The sequence below is a fragment of the Simochromis diagramma genome, unplaced genomic scaffold (genome assembly GCF_900408965.1).
Source record: "Simochromis diagramma unplaced genomic scaffold, fSimDia1.1 OVJJ01000685.1, whole genome shotgun sequence".
NCBI classification, from domain to species: domain Eukaryota; kingdom Metazoa; phylum Chordata; class Actinopteri; order Cichliformes; family Cichlidae; genus Simochromis; species Simochromis diagramma.
This window is the reverse complement of record NW_024387477.1, coordinates 7211277-7227780: the sequence shown is the minus strand read 5'-3', so window position 1 is coordinate 7227780 and position 16504 is coordinate 7211277. Positions and strand designations below refer to the sequence as shown.

At 41.6% G+C, this 16504-nt stretch overlaps 1 protein-coding gene across 1 annotated transcript; it reads right to left on the bottom strand.

The window, feature by feature from the left end:
* Window positions 1-9501: 9501 nt before the first annotated feature.
* dusp1 (dual specificity phosphatase 1) lies at window positions 9502-12767 on the bottom strand. The gene is made up of 4 exons (XM_040015921.1): window positions 12099-12767; window positions 11723-11868; window positions 11384-11603; window positions 9502-10751 (listed from the first exon to the last, which is right to left on the bottom strand). Exons 1-4 carry the CDS (start codon window positions 12505-12507, stop codon window positions 10396-10398), a joined length of 1131 nt encoding a protein of 376 aa, XP_039871855.1. The 5' UTR covers window positions 12508-12767; the 3' UTR covers window positions 9502-10395.
* Window positions 12768-16504: the final 3737 nt, after the last annotated feature.

Below are 16504 nucleotides of genomic sequence, written 5' to 3'. Positions count from 1 at the left end.
AGGACCCCAACAGCATTTATCGTCAAACCCGAAAGCCATGTATGAAAGCTGAAAGCTGTTAGCTAAGCAAACTGTTTTTCCTGTATTACATTTTTTTTTGGGGGGGGGGGCTGTAGCTGAGGAGGGAGCTATTCCACTAACTGGAAGGTTGGTGGTTTTATTCCTGGCTGCTGCAGTCTGTATGCCAAAGTATCCTTGGGCAAGATACTGACTAACTGAGTGAAGGAGGCATGTTTTATAAAAGGCTTTAAGTGCTCAAGTAAAAAGTGCTATATAAGAACAAGTCAATTTACAATTTCCTTTTTTCATCAATAAATCAGTGAGCCGATAGTCAATACATTATTTTTTCCATCAAACTTTGTTTATATATCATACGAACAAGCTGCTGAGCTCCAGTAATGTCACTGTTGACCTCTCAGTTTGAAGAACACCAGCTGACCTACTTCTTCTCCAAAGAGTCCTTACATAGTTTGAAGTTGTGCTTTGGGCTGGTGTCCTGCTATGGAAATAAACTGGGTCCTATCAAGCGACAGACACATGGTATGACACTGTGCCGCGAAATGGACTGACTGCCTTCTGTTGTGTATCATTCTGCATCCTGTTATTGTTTTGCCAGTGTGTTTTTCTTTTATTTCTATTAGGGGAAGTTCACTGACATCTGGGTGAGGTCATCTGTGTGAAGTTGTGGGTCTAAATAAGTGGGGCTCTATTTGGTCCAAACTTCCTTATTCCTATCTTAACTGTTTCCATTTTTTTTTGTTGGTTTTATATTGCTTTTGTTTTTATAATATATAGTATTTTATTAGAGTTAAAAATTATTTTAAATGATTTTTGTTAAACTGTTAGCAACACAGAAAATGATGACTCTAAGTCAGGGTGGTAAAACACAAGGCCCGGGGGCCAGAATAGACCCAGCATAGACAGCTTTGGAAAACGTGAATGAGTGCACAGATGTTTTAACTTTAACTGTATTTCCATGGGTTTTACAGCTTTTCCTATTGAGAACGATCTTGTCATTCATACTACACCAAAGTACCCAATAGATAAACAACAGTTTACTTATTTGCTATAGCAGTATTTATCTATCCTGTAGAAAAACTGAAAAGTACTATTAAAACTAATTTTTTATATAATAAAGAGGAATAAATGTGTAATTAAACAACTTTACACTGACAGAAAGAGGATTTTTGCTGGTTTGGCCCACTTAAGATTAAAGTGGGCTGTATGCAGCTCACAATGTAACATTACATCCCTGATGTTACTGAAAAACATCAAAAACTTTCTGCCTTTCAATTCAGTTCAGTTCAGTCCAATTCAGTGTTATTTATAATGCCCCATCACAACTGCAGTAGCCTCAAGGCGCTTTGTATTGTAAGGTAACGTTCCTACAATAATACAGAGAAAACCCCAACAATCAGACAATCCCCTAAAGTGTGAGAGTGGTAAAGAAAAACTTTCCTTTAACAGGAAGAAATCTCCCACAGAACGAGGCTCGTGGAGGGGCAGCCATCTGCCGTATCTGGTTGGTTGTGAGGGCAGGAAGACGGGACAAAATCTATCATTAAGGTAGGGTTATCACTTGAGTTAGACTTCCAAGGGCTTATGAATGTGCCAGCTGTTCCACATCTCATGTGGCAAATATCATTTCTCAAACTAAAGATTCTGATATATTTTTCCTATTAATCAGTTTTCCACCAGACTCTCTGATATTTTTTTCTATTGTAGTTAAACAAAGATTTCTCCGTTCTATTTCCCGTTATAAAGTATTATACATCACTCTGTTATATCTTTATATTTTGGTAGATTTTTGTATTGGATTGCCTATAGTAATACTTATAACAAACATATAACTTGCTAAACTTGCCATTAGGACACAGGAGTGATTCCTACCAAAAGTATATACATGTGTAAATGATACCAATTATAAATAATCCATGTTTTCAAAATTCCTAATCAATTTGGTGTGTTTTTTATTTAAAAAATGCTACTATTCCAAACATTGGAATAGTAGCATATTAGGCTTCTGTTTAATCTTCTGTGTTGTTACCTTTTCCTATTTTAACCTTAAGATATCAATGTTTCATTTCTAGTTGATCATTAACTCTACCCAATACAGATTGCTGAAGTGGTCACATTGCCCTTCATCAGCAGTCTTACAGCACAGTTACTCATTAACTGCTCAAAAGTCTACAGTTTGAACGGAAATGTCTTGAGTTGGACCTATAGCAGTTCAGTCTGTCTCTTGCTTTATCCAGCTTACTTCAGCACTTTCTGTCTGTGGGGCTCAGGGGTATTTTCCGAATTTTAACTTCAATTTGAATAATGAAAGTAAAAATTTAAAATATTGCATAATGACAATGATGTCATGTTAGTGTGAATCCCCAGGTTAGACTCATGAATGCCATATCTGTGTTAGACAGTGGGTTATTGATTTTCTACACCCACACTGATCATTTTAAAACCTCTGTGGTCCCTTGGAAACCTCAGCCTTTCAGATCATGTCAAAATGAAAATATGACTTTTATGCTGAAGGCAAAAACTCGTACGCTCCTACGTTCTGTTTAGTCCAGTTACAGGTTGCGTGTCTTAGTGGTGAAACATGCAGTGTTTTCCTCAAGATGGCGCTCACACCCAATGAGCACACACTCAGTGAGAATCAGAACTCCTTTTGAGTATCCTTTCATTTCATTTGTGTGACAAGCCCCTCTGCATCTTCTCTGGACTTGTGTTTTAACATACTTTTTGTTCACTTCCTTTAGTCAACTATTACAGACTAATTCCTGAATACACAAATTCACGAACGTCGTTGAACAGACGATCCCACCGATGACAAAAGACAGCTTTTAACAGGTCATCAGTGAATAAGAGGACATGTTAATACAACGCAAAGATCATGTGTCCATCTGCAACCACTTTCAAACATGCTCGTGTGATGTGGGAACACGTGATTGAAAAAAAAAGCTTAACAATGACTGGAAAGCATAACTGTAACTGCAAATAATGTATAGGAAGAAAGCTGATATTTGGATTTAGAGGAATTGCTGTACTGCTCCTACACAATACCGTCACACACAGGTTGCCTTTAAAGTTGGGATGCTTCTTGTTGTGTCTGAACTTTTAGGTTGCTCATTAAAAGACTAAGATCAACTATTAGGACAAAACTGAACACATTTTGACCCGTTTACAGCACTCTGTATGACCTCACATGAAGTATTGTCACTTGACTTGGAACTGAAAATCAGTTTCTTATTCCTCCAGCAAACTGCATCATCAGTTAAGTTTTCATAGTTCAGTCTTTTGAGACCTTCTACAGCTTTTGTATGCATGAGAGGGCCACGGTTTAGATTCAGTGAGTACCATATTCTGCCCAAATGCTCAAAGCTTTATTTATCTTTCCAATACTTGCACACGTTTTTAAGCAAAGACTTGTTTTCATCAGATTTCTCATTGTTCGCAAATGTGTAAAGACTCAACCGGCCTCAAAATTCTCTTAAGTCTCATCTGAAATATGGGCATACTTTTAACAGGCAAACACATCTGCGTGCACCTCTGAGATCCTTATCTACACCTACATGTTCTTTGGGTGTGACATCATCCACTCAGAGTGCAGTCAGCGTAGAAGACAGGATGCCGAGCATTCCTTGAATAACCAACACAGGATCTCATTTCTGCTTGTGAACACAGACCTGACGACGCTTCAGTGAGTGGAAAAATACAGCCTCTGTTCAGTGCCTGTGGGGTGAATGAGGGTGGAATGATGGGTGCCTTCCTCCTGCCTGCGTTTGATGAGTTTTTGTGCTAATAAGTGCTTAAAAGTTGGCAGATATGCAGATTTGGTTTTCTTTATTTATTTTTCTGGATGGGGGACTTTAAAATGAGGCAATGTTTTGACCCTCGTTTATTCCATATAATTGTTTTATTATAATAAAAAATCCTGCATACATCTTTTACTTCTCTTATCTGACATTCTAGGAGGGGCAGTTAAAGGAAGGGGAGTCCTGCTGGCTTCAGTGCAGCTATACATAATGTTCTTAAATTCTTTGAGTTAGTGTTTGGTTATCATGCCAGGAATCTGACCTTATCTCCTCTCCTGTCACGCAACAGCCACTTGTCTGACCTCTATGATGTGGAATGTCACGGATGCTGGAAGTTTAAAAAAGCATAGCAGCTTTTACAACATAAATCACCCTCTTTCTGGGTCTTTCTGTCCATTAAGTGGCTTTTGAAGCAGTTTCTTTTTTTTTTCAGTTTGGCACATTGGCCTCTTTTATGCGGCCTTTCCTCGACAGTGTCTCGGTAAAAGATTTGACCCAGCAGATGGGGCCTGTGGGCGCTGACGTAAAGATTAGAGCAAGGCATTACAATGCCTCAGACACAGGATGTTTCAGAGGCCGCCCCGTCATAGTCGCAATCCTCTTACTGATTTACTGCAGGTGCATACTATGCAGTGACATCAATGTGTGGAGTAAATCTTCTCACTTGGGATTTTGTGAGCGTGCCGGCTGTTACAAAGACACACTTGCGAAACCCAGTTTAAAGGTGTGATGAAGAGTGAGAAGTGTAATTACTCTGTAATTACTCACGTTACAGACTCCTGACACACTAAAAGTCACTTCTAAAGATGTGGGTAAGGTTGTGGTTTCCAGTATCTTCACTCTGTGGCATGTCTGTGTCCCCAAACATGAAAAATGGTGATTAGATGAATAATATTATTTTTGTCATAGCAGTTTGAAAAGTTCAGGTATTTGATTGGTCTTAATACATGTATTTACTTCCTTTTAACACAAGTTACAATGTTCTTTACAAAGCACTAAAAAACAGCAGGGTAGCTGGTGGACTCCAAAGAGAAGTGCTCTAATGGATATCTCAAAGTCCCCCTAATGTTCCAGCATTTCTCTGTTCCTCCTTTTGCTCTTGGGCTTCCTCTGTGGTCACCTTCTCTTCAACAAAGCACGTCACAGCAATATTCAATCCAGTTCAGTTCAGTATTATTAATGACACAACAAATCTCAAATCACAACAACAGTCACCTCAAGGCGTTTTATATTGTAAGGGAAAGACCGAACAATAATACAGAGAAAACACCAACAATCAGACAACCCCATATGAGCAAACATTTGGTGAGAGTGGGAAGGGAAAACTTCCCTTTAACAGGAAGAAAGCTCTCTGAAATCTGCTGTGTCTGGTGGGGGGTGAGGGGAGGAAGAAAGGACAAAAGACACACTGTGGAAGAGAGTCACGGTTTAATAATAGCTAATGACTCAATGCAGAGTGGTGTATAAACGCAGAGAGTGAAAAAAGGTGAGTGAAGAAGAAACGCTTGGCGGAAAGCCCCTAGCAGTTTAGGGCTATTGCAGTGTAACTAAGGCAGGGTTCAGGATCACCTGACCCAGCCCTAACTATAAGCGTTATCAGAAAGGAAAGTTGTAAGCCTGATCTTAGAAGTAGAGAGTGTCTGTCTGCTGAATCCAAACTAGCTGGTTCCAAAGAAAGGGGTCCTGAGGGTTGAAGGCTCTGCCTCGCATTTTACTTTTAAATATCCTAAGAACCACAAAATAAGTCTTAAATAAGTCTGAGAACAATGTGCTCTATGTGGGAGATATGGTACTATGAGGTCTCTAAAATGGTTTAATATATTCAGCACAAATTTGGTATATATTCAGATTTAATGGGTAGCAAACGAAGAGAAGCTAATATCAAGAACCTTAATTTTCTTTTATATGTCTTCAACACAAGATCGGTGATTGGGACGTCTGAGTTATTTAGTTACCTTATGGATTATTCTTGAAATTACAAGACAAATGTGTGCTTTGTGGTCAAGCAAAACCTTATGTAGAGCAAATGGTAAACCTTCTCATTCTCCAGTACCAGCTATCAATGAACAACATTTCCCAGTGACATTAACATGACAGTTAACCTGTATGTCACCAAAATAAACTTTAATTTCTTCGGTTGGCTTCTATAGAAGCAGCCCAGCAAACCAGCAAATGATGCTGTGAGGGTAGAGGGTACTACTTGACTGAATCTCTAAAGGTTGATTCTGTTCATCTGGACGTAGCATTTTGTGGGAGAAACGTTTTATCACTCATCCAAGTGACTTCTTCAGTCTCAGCTCACTGCAGGTTTCCCCAGTCTTACAGCAGCACATCAAGAAGGCCCAGTTGGACTTTTGTCAAAGCTGGGAAGGCACCTAAAGAAAGCTCCAACCGATCCAAAAGAGAAGGAAACCTGTAGTGATCCCGTATGTGTCAGGAGTATCGGAGCAGCTGAGACGCATTTTTTCTAAACACCGGGTCTCTGTGGCTTTTAAACCCCAAAACATGCTGCGCCAAAAATTGGTCCACCCCAAGGATCGGGTCCCCCGACACAAACAGAGTAAGATTGTGTACGCTGTTAAGTGCCAGGAGGATTGCCAGGATTTTTACATCGGGGAAACCAAACAACCCTGGGCGAAGTGGATGGCACACCACAGAAGAGCCACCTCATCAGGCCAGGACTCTGCAGTCTATTTACACCTACAGGCCAGTGGACACTCTTTCAAGGATGAGGATGTACACATCCTGGACAGGGAGGAACGCTGGTTTGAGCGAAGAGTCAAGGAGGCCATTTACGTGAAAAGGGAAAGACCATCTCTGAGTCGAGGAAGGGGCCTAAGGGTACATCTGTCACCATTTTACAATGCTGTGATTGCAGAACTGACCTCCCAGCCCATTGTTCCTTCAGTGGGCTGGTTTCAGTCATTATGCAAATGTACTGTTTATAAGATTTGGGGAAACCTGCAGTCAGCTGAGACTGAAGAAGTCACTTGGATGAGTGACGAAACATTTCTCCCACAAAACGTTACGTCCAGATGAACAGAATCAACTTTTGGAGATTTACTTACCTGGATGATTGAGCATGCATCAAGACGATACTTGACTGAATTTAAAGGTTTGTATGATAAGACATTAACCAATAGGTTACTCACTCGGATAGGCTTTCTGCAAAGACTTCACTGTCATTTATTAAAGGTATGAATACACTCATACGCTCTCAAGTGGTGTGGAAGCAACAGTCAAGTCTCACTGATGTGATCTGCTCTGACTGATGTAATAGGGAGGGCTGGGATTCTGTGTCTTCTTGAACATGGCAGCTGTGTCTGACAAATTACATAACTACTTTTTTCTCTTTTTTTTCTTGGGATTGTGATCATTAAAACGACTTTGAAGGTGAGTCAGAGCCCAGCTGCTAAATGGGAGAGTCAACTGGCAAGTTAGTGGAAATGGCAAATGACGTTATGGCCGGTTCTGTCCGACTGATGCCGAGCTAAAACCAGAGGGTGTGAAAAGACAATGAAGACGATAGTCAAGGTGGCGCTTTCTATTCTTATACGAATTGTGTCGTTTTGAAAGCTCTTTTAAATTGTCTCGCTCTCACATTTGAATCATCGCTCTCACCCACACTCAAAAGTCACAGCGCTTTAATGTCCCTGACCTTGCAGTTGACTGGGGCCTTGCTTCCCCCACTCTCCAGAGATCTGCATCAGATCACACACAACGACTCACACACATGCAAAAATACACACTCCTGCCTGCCTCCCACATTACAACGACAACTCTAACGATGCAAAAGCGGGGGGTGGGGGGCTTGTTGGAGGAGATGTGCGTGTGTGTGTGGTGTGGAGGTGATTGTGGGATGGGGGGAGAGGGCAGGGGGCTCACATATGTCTCCCCCCTCTCAAAAAAACCCCCAACGCTTTCCTGATGGTGGTGGTGTGGTAATGAATGAGCCTTTGATCGCAGAGCCATCACGTCACTGGTAATGGTTGTTGTCAGAGACTACATTTGCATTGCTGTTAGATAAGACATCAGTGCACACTCCCCCGAAACCTGGGCTTCAATGAATACAGACAGTGAGTTTGTATCGAAGGCTTCAGGGGACTCATCGTTATCGTCATCATCACCATCATCACCATCATCACCTCCACAGGAAGTTTGTCTCCTTTTTCTCACACCCCAGCCATGGGTCACAGCCAATGTTTTGGCTAATTTGCAAACCAAACATATTCCTTTCCCTTTCATGGCTATCTTAGTCCCCACCTCCTCATTTGAGTTTGAGGCAGGGGATACAAGGGCTGTGCTTGACTGAGCCCTGAATGCTCTTTAGTTGTCACACTTTTCCCAAACGCCTTGCAGCTGCTCCTATTGTGGCAGCAGAGGGAGGTGCTCCTTAGCTGATTCTTTGAGCCTCCTGCTGTTGCCCCGGCCTCAGAGGGGTTCATAGACGGGGAGCGTGGCCTGAACAATGGCTGACGCCATGACATCATGCTTCTTATTTTGGTCGAATCCTTATGCAGATATAAGATAGAGGATTCCATCACATGGAACAAAACAGGGAAGGGTGGTAGAAAAATAATTTGAACACGGCAGTTGACCACTTCCCATCAGCTTTGTTTAGGTGGAATATAAATGTTCCTCTTCTACTGTTCTTTTCAGCCAAAATAAAGTAGTTTCACACTATGAAAAACAAACTTATGTACAGCTAAAAAAGTCACTTTATAATGACACTTTTTATTTTAGGTTAGGTTTATTAAAGCAAAGATATTTAACTCTTGATTTGTTGAAATTTTAATGGACTAAATGATTTGAGAGAAATAAATATAGACGATAACACACAAACACACGTGTAGAGTTTGATTTTCTAGAATGGGAAACTGGCTCTTTCATACATAAGCAAACATGTTTATAAATGAGTTATAGAGTCATTGGATACTTTATGAGGTACACACTGCTAGTAGTGGGTTTGACATCCTTTTTGTCTTCAGAACTGCCTTCATTTTTCTTGGCATAGATTTATCAAAGTGCAGGAAGCATTCCTCTGAGATTTTGCTCCATACAGGCATGATAGCATCACACAGTTTGTATCTATGATACAAATCTCTTGTTCCACCATCATTCCAAAGGTGCTTTATTGGACTCCGTGAATGTGGAGGGCATTTGAGTGCAGTAAACTCTGTGTCATGAGTTGAACTTGTTTACATGACTGTAAGAAGCCATCAGAAGATGTGTGGATGGCTCCCTGTATAGATAGTCATAACCATAAATAACTAAAAAATAGGGATTTTAAATAATACGATGAAAAGGTTTTGTCAGAGGGCCAAAGATGAGTGCACTGTGATCATTATGGGATGGGGATGGTCAGTACTTAGGTAGGCTGGGAGCCCAAAGTGGGCCGAGAAAATCTCTGCAACACCCCGAAACCACCAAGGCAGGATGGATCCATGTCTTCATGTTGTTTACTACCAACTGAGTTGCTGCCATGTGTTTAGCTGATGAGATATTTGCATTAGGCAGTTCAGGTGTACCTAACATAGAGGCTGGGGAGTGTGTATTTTTCTGTTGAATTGATATTCCCTGCGTTAGTGACCTGGAAATCTTCGATTATTGTTATGATTCACATTATGGAAGAGATGAGTGTTAAATGATGGGGGGGGGGAGAGAAAAGAAAATGCAACACTGCAACCATGTTTAAAAAAAGTCAAATGAGATTTATTCATTTGTATAAAAACAACATTAAAAGAAACATTTCCAAAAATAGATAGAAATATATTACTTTAGTTAATAAATACGTCATAATGCAGTCAAAGAGGACTATGTGGCCCCATTTTAGTAGTCTTACGGGGCTCCGTCCATCTTCGTGCTGCAGCACACAGTACACATACATGAGGTATTTCACGGTCAGCTTCCCCAATCAGGATCTCCATGGCTTCATGATGTCTCGTAAGGCAAGTATTTGCATTTGAAACGGCCCCCTGTTCAACTCTAAATCTAACTATGAAGATTTCTGGCACATCTACTCCTAGAAAGAAGGGGATACATTCATTGTTCAAAGGAAGGCGAGACTTCCATGCCATGTTGGGGAGTAGATTAATATTGCTTTCTTTGACCAGTATAGAAAGCAAATGAACATATCAGAGGGTAAATGAACATTCCTGAGACAACTGTTACAGCCCTCTCTCTCTTAATGATTATGATTATCAGAAGCAGTTGCCTCATGGAGGAGAAAAAAAAAAAAAAAGATTTCCCATATAAGACTAAACACAACTATCCTGTCAGTTGTTTCCCCAAGTAATTCAGGTTAAAAAGTGTGGTTAATTTTCACATTTCTCAGTTTAAACATCAATACTCAAATGGTGGTTCTCAAACATCCCTTTGAAATGATGAAAAGCCAGGCTACAGAGATTTGACCAGCAGATCACATAGCCAAATGATCTGACCCCGAAAACAATAGGTGCCCATTCTGTAAGGCGATACCAGCATCACCATAAATGGATAATAATCAGAAGCGCAGTTTTGTGAAGTCACGCTCGAGTTGCCGTTCAAGTCCAAACAAAGTGTCTGCTGACAAACCCTTTCTTCAGCAGCTGGGAGAAGTGGTGATGGGACTGTGGAGGAATGAGAGCTGACCGGCAGAAGTGTGCACGGGGATGGAGACGGGGAAGTTGAATACTGTGCTGCTGCCGCCGATAGCTGGACTGCCAGCCTCTGACGAGCACGTCGACGAAGCCAGGACCTGGGACTCGAACTGCAGGAGCTGACCCATGAAGCTGAAGTTCGGGGAGATGATGCTGCGGCGCTGCTTGACAAACTCAAAGGCCTCGTCCAGCTTCACGCGGTTGGTCCGCATGAGGTAGGCGAGGCAAATGGTGGCGGAGCGGGAGATGCCGGCTTGACAGTGAACAAACACCCGGCCTCCTTTGTTTCTCACAGAGTCTGAAGACGAGAAAGAGAAAGGGAAAGAAAAGTTAGTGGAGTGTAAACACCTGCGAGGTTGTATCAGGGCTGAACTCCTGGCTTTGCAACACTTTGATATTCTATTAAAATTTGCCAGTGCTCATTACAACACAGGAACACAATAAATGGGGGAGCAGGGTGCGAGCCAGTGGGGGCCGCTACCAAAGGAGGCAGACTGAATGCACAAAAGAGGGGGGATAAACCCCTGCTGGCTGTATTGATCTGGGAGGAAAACTGACATTGAGTGAGGAGAAACTGCCTTTTGTTTGGCCAGAACAAAGAGCAGTGTGGAGGGAGCTATTCAAGCACAGCCAGTCTACCCACCACAAACTAGTTTGGAGCTGCTGCTTCGCAATTGATCAAAAAAAAAAAAAAAGGACGGGGGGGCATCCTATTTTCTACGGCTGGGAGGTGGCAATGATGTAACCGCATTGTGCCTGAGCAGGGAGCCTGTGCCGAGCCAGCTGGTCGATTTTGGAGGGAACTTTTTTTTTTTTTAAATCTGGGGGAGGGGGTTTGGTGTTTGTGTTTCTCCTCATCAACAGCTATGCTAGGTGCTTTGATTTAGCAGAGAGGGCGTGCGAAGAGAGTAAACGTGATGATGTACTCACCAATAAATTCGATCGCCTCATTGAAAAAGGAGCTGATATCAGCTTTGTGGTTGTCCTCGACAGGGATGCTCTTGTAGAGGAAGGAGTCCTCAAAGTGGTTGGGGCAGTTGGCAGACACATTGATTAGAGCGGTGATGCCAAGCATGTCCAGCATGTCTTTTCTAGAGGCATGGTAAGCACTACCAAGGTAAAGGAAAGGCAAGATCTCCACTGGACCGCCCTAGACAACCACAACAAAAACAAAAAATCAGTCATAAATATAAAAGTCCAACAGACAGAAAGTGACAGACTCTGAGATTATTTTTGCTTTTTAATCTTTGACTACAATAAAATACCAACCTGGTCATATAGCGGTGTATTGCAAGGGCTACTGTTGGTACCAGCACTGTCAGGATGGTTGGAGCTTAGAGGCAAACTAAGTCCCTGTGGAGGGGAGGGTTTGGTACACATTTCTGGATACTCTGTAGAAAATGTTTCAAATCCGCCTAAAAAGGACAGAAAAGAAACCACCAAGGTTAGATCACACATCTCAACAAAGACGTTTTTAAATACAGCTCTCCAAAAAGGTGACAGCTGCTCATGGTGCTATTTTGGAACATCGTTTACTCCAAGCACCAGCTGTTATGGTGACAGGTGTAATCGTCATTTATTGACCTCGTTGTCAGGAAACAGTAAAACAACTCTTTAAACTACTTAAAACTCGGAGTTTTCTTACCTTTCAGAATAAAAACACTGGCACCGCAGGCGTGACGACACAGGGCTGTAGCAGCAAGCATCATTGTGCCGTCTTTCTTCACTTGGCTTAAGTCCAAACTGCGATCGTCGAGCAGTACCACGGACTGGTACTCCCCGGAAAGGAGCCGGTTCCTGATATCCTCGTTGGGGACGATGTGTTCAAGTCCCAGACCGCCCCTGGCCCTCCTGCGCACTATGGTGCTGAAGCGCACGTTGGTGGAGCCCGAAATGTGAGAGGAGTTGAAGGATAGAAAAGAGCGACAGTCCAGCACTAGGCAGCCCAGGACTTCACCCTCCAGCAAACCACGGAGGAAAGCGCAGTCGATAGTGGGAACCTCCATTATGACCATAGTAGTACGGCGGGGGAGAAATGTTAAATCCAAAAACATAAAGTTACGACGGAAGACAAAACTTAGGTTTGAGCCGACTTGACAAACGTTGTTCGTCCAAGTGTTATTTGAAGCGCGGAGTCCTTTGTTCCGGTTAGCTTGTTTAAAAAGAAAAAATCAAAAACATGAAAAAGTTTTAAGACGATCTTAAAACTGGTCCTTTCTTCTTCTTTAGAGTAGCCTATTCGGCAGCCCCAGGCTTTTATTTGTCTTCTTAAATTAAAAAAAAATTAAATGTTATAGTGAGCGCGTCTGCTTGCCAGTGCCTTTCAGCCCGCTTTTATAAACCCGTGGTTGTGAATGAGAGCTCAATGACGTCAAGGGGACCGCCTCTTGGATGTCTGCCAATTCTGCGAACGTCATCGCCGACCGTACCGCGTGCACGAGGGCAAAAGAAGGCTCGCGCACAAGCAGGACATTTCTGTACACGCGTCCTGCACGTACGCGGGCACGCGATGTTGACCAACTTTAATCATTAGCGGCTAATGTGTTTTCTTTCTTCAGTGTGTCAACGTTAAACTGTTATAAAGCTATTCTACTTTAATACATTAGGCTGCTAATTCACCAAATTAAAAGTACAATTAACACCAATTTACAGCCTTCTAAGTGTTTACACATCTATTTGTCCTATGCAGTAATTTATAATAGCTGCTTTATGATTGTTTATTTCAGTGCACGCTGCCAGTGTCTTAAAGGTTTTTAATTGTTTAATTCTGGTTCATGTAAAGTCCTAATTTGAAGATCTGCATGTCAGGAAAAAAAGGAATTTGCCAAACCTTTCCATGATGTTAGTGCTTAATTAGATTTTAAATTCGCCTCTTCATCTGAGAGTTGACAAATAACAAGATAATAAATAGATATCTGCCACGGGTGCCATAAAAGTTTACACATTGTTTTTATTAGTCAGCGGTACATAGTGTTCAATGCCCCGAGAGCAACGGCTAACCATAAAAGTTAATCACTATATAGAAATCTGAAGTCCAGTAAATTTCCACATGCTTAGAAACAAAACAGTGGATTGCCAGGAAGGCAACAGCAGATGGAGATCTCTTGACCAGCTACTTTTGTTTCATCCGTGATATAACTGGAAAGGATGGGTGACATGATGAACTGTGTAAGTCAAAATGAGAGTATGTTTTTAAAAAAACAAAACAAAACAAACAAAAAGCTCTGGGAAACCCTTTTCATTTGTTGTTGTGGTTTGCTGACTCAGTACGGACAACACTTCTCTTTCATAATAAGGAAGCTGGAAGATCACTGTTGTTAGAGACCGTGTGTCTGTTGACTAGCCCTACTGTCTTGAAACTGAACAGCAGACACACGTCACGGTTGTTTGGTTGTGAAACAAACATTTACCAAGCAGAGGTGAACGTGTGATATTACAACACTGGACTTTAGGATACTATAACAGTCGCTTATTAAAAAAATTAGGTCACCTAACATATTTACATTTTTTTTTAATTGTCACATGACCATCATGACCTATTTTATCAAATAGGTCATGATGTCATTATGACTTTAACCTGACTGAGTGTGGACTTTCAGGCTTGGTGAGTTCACACCTGTCCTGTTCCTGAGCGTCTCTTTGACTTCAAGCAAGGAGGGGTGAAAAAATGAATTTGTTATCTAAGAACGGAAGGAGGCAGAGGAAGGTAACCAGTCACGGTTGAGTGCAGAAAAACTCTCCAGCCGGTTTAACCTCACACTCATGTGAGATGAGTCACATCTCACACGAGTGTGAGCCTGTGAGGAGCTTGCAACAAAGCAGGAATGTTACACACAACACAAGGACGTAGAGTCAAAAGGTCTCCAAAAACAGTCTGTACCCAAACATTTTGTCCTTGCAGCAAATCCGCCTTCCTTCCACTTATGAAGCAACAGGCGTTATGGTTAGGGCAGAAACGGGACACCTGACTAAGAGATGAAGACAGACAGCCAGAACAAAACAAAAGCAACCCTGTGAATCAGTTTTGTACTTTCTTGAAGTAAGAGGTGCCCCCCCCCCCCCCCCCAAAAAAAAAAAAAAAAAAAAACCCCAAAAAACAAAACACACCATCACTTATATCTGGTGTGATACTGGCTTACAAAATATTCTCGGATATTAATTCAATTTTTACTGGCAAAAGCCAAGTATCATATTTCACCATCTGCAACAGTGAAGCTGGTATAGTTTTCTCCTTTTGAAGCTGTATGAGTGGTTGTATTATGCGTCATCACTGCAAAACGAGACCCGAAGGATACAGTGGGAAATACTACAAAGTCAGGTGTTTTTTTTATGTATGTCAGGATGTGAATGTTTTTCTTTTTTTGCCTTTTGTGTTGCAGCCGTGCTAGATCAGGAAATGAAGCGTGGGTGTGGTTGTCACTTGGGTACAAAGTAAAGATATTCAGTTAGGGGATGAATAAGAGCCCTTGACTCAGGGGACCTTTGCAACAAGTAGCTGAGATTGAAACAGAAACCAGGAGATGATGGGTTTAGGACTGGTGTGAATGTGCCTAATTTCTCTGCGGTCATCATGACCAGAAAGCTGGACTTTGCTGTGAGCACGGCTTGATGTATGTGTGAAACTGAATATTAAAAGTGAGCACTGAAAGTAGTTGAAACCATTGCTTTGTTTTCATTCCCATAATAACAGCCTGTAACCAACCAGCGTTCCCATGCAGAAAGGGAAGTGAAACAGAGGATGACAAAGTGGCATTTCCTGTGGTCAGACCGCTCTGTCACTTGCTGACATCTGTGCCTGATTACTGTCATTGTCACTACGGGCTGCACTGAGACATCACTGGGAAAACACAGGGCCTATCCTGTCTTCTAGTGTCTCAACAACAGACCACTTTTCTTTGAGCCAAAAATATTCTGTTTCTTGATATGAGAGTATATGTGTGTGTGTTAAGGAAAGAAAACGAAAATACCTACAGTGGAAAAAACTTTAACTGATAGATTTGATGGATTTTTGGTAGGAGAGCAGCAGATGCATTTCTCAACCATACCAGCCTGACGTATAGGTCTCAGTTTCAGTTTTGTGGTGTTATTTTAGTCCCCTAGAAATTTGTACATGATCGCAATGGATGTGAACCAAACTCATAAGTAATGTTACTGTAAAAACTCACATATTCTCCATTCATTTGTCAGACTTGGAAAAGCTTAGCCGAGGGCTGTTTTGCTTGAAAAATCAATTTTTACTACACATCAGCTGATTTTCTTTCATGGTGACCTTTTTTTCATTTTTGCACGTGAAGGGTAATCTGTGTTGGTCAGATAATGTGCAGGCTTTTGTTTACTTGCCAAAAGGCACAGCTGATGTACTTGGAGTCAACGTGGGAGATTAGATGTTAGCACAGTAATACCTCTATTAGTTTTATTAGAATGGCAATATGATTTATATCACATAGACGCCTCGAGCAAAGCAGTAGTTAACACATGCTGCTTGGCAAGCGTAAAGGTTGTTGATTTGATTCCAGCTAAAGACATAAAACCCTCCCTGGATTGCGTCAAGAAGAGCATCTGATGTAAAACTGCCAGATCAAATGTGCGTAGTTACTCGCCATGGCGGGAGGGGGGGGCGGGAGAAGGGCAAAGTGTCTTACTTACTTTTAGAAGTAAGAACAACATGAATAACAGTAATGATAAAAACCCATGTTCTTTTATTAAATAACACCTTTCTTTAAAACAATCTATTGTTTGGACTCCTAAAAAGTTACTCAAAACTACCTTTACCTGTCATATGTACAATTGTATAATAGTTTTCTATTCATAATTTATGGACTGGTACTTTTAAAACACTTTTCTACTCAAGTTTAGCACTACAAGCACTTCCTAGTCTCACTCACCAAATCACATACATAGCTGTTGTTTCAGCATTCACACACACAAATGCATTGGGGGCGTCTTAGTGTTGTGGATCTTGCCCAAGGATTCTTTCATAAGGATACTTTGAGAATGTAGGGATTCATCCACCAACCTTCTGATAGAGTCCTCCTTAGATACAGCCACTGA

Coding starts and splice junctions, on each gene's coding strand:
- dusp1 (XM_040015921.1), bottom strand. CDS start 12,507: ATGTTTTTGGATTTAACATTTCTCCCCCGCCGTACTACTATGGTCATA. Junction 11,604..11,722: donor ATACACCGCTATATGACCAG/GTTGGTATTTTA, acceptor GTGGTTGTCTAG/GGCGGTCCAGTGGAGATCTT. Junction 10,752..11,383: donor TGAGGCGATCGAATTTATTG/GTGAGTACATCA, acceptor TCTCGTCTTCAG/ACTCTGTGAGAAACAAAGGA.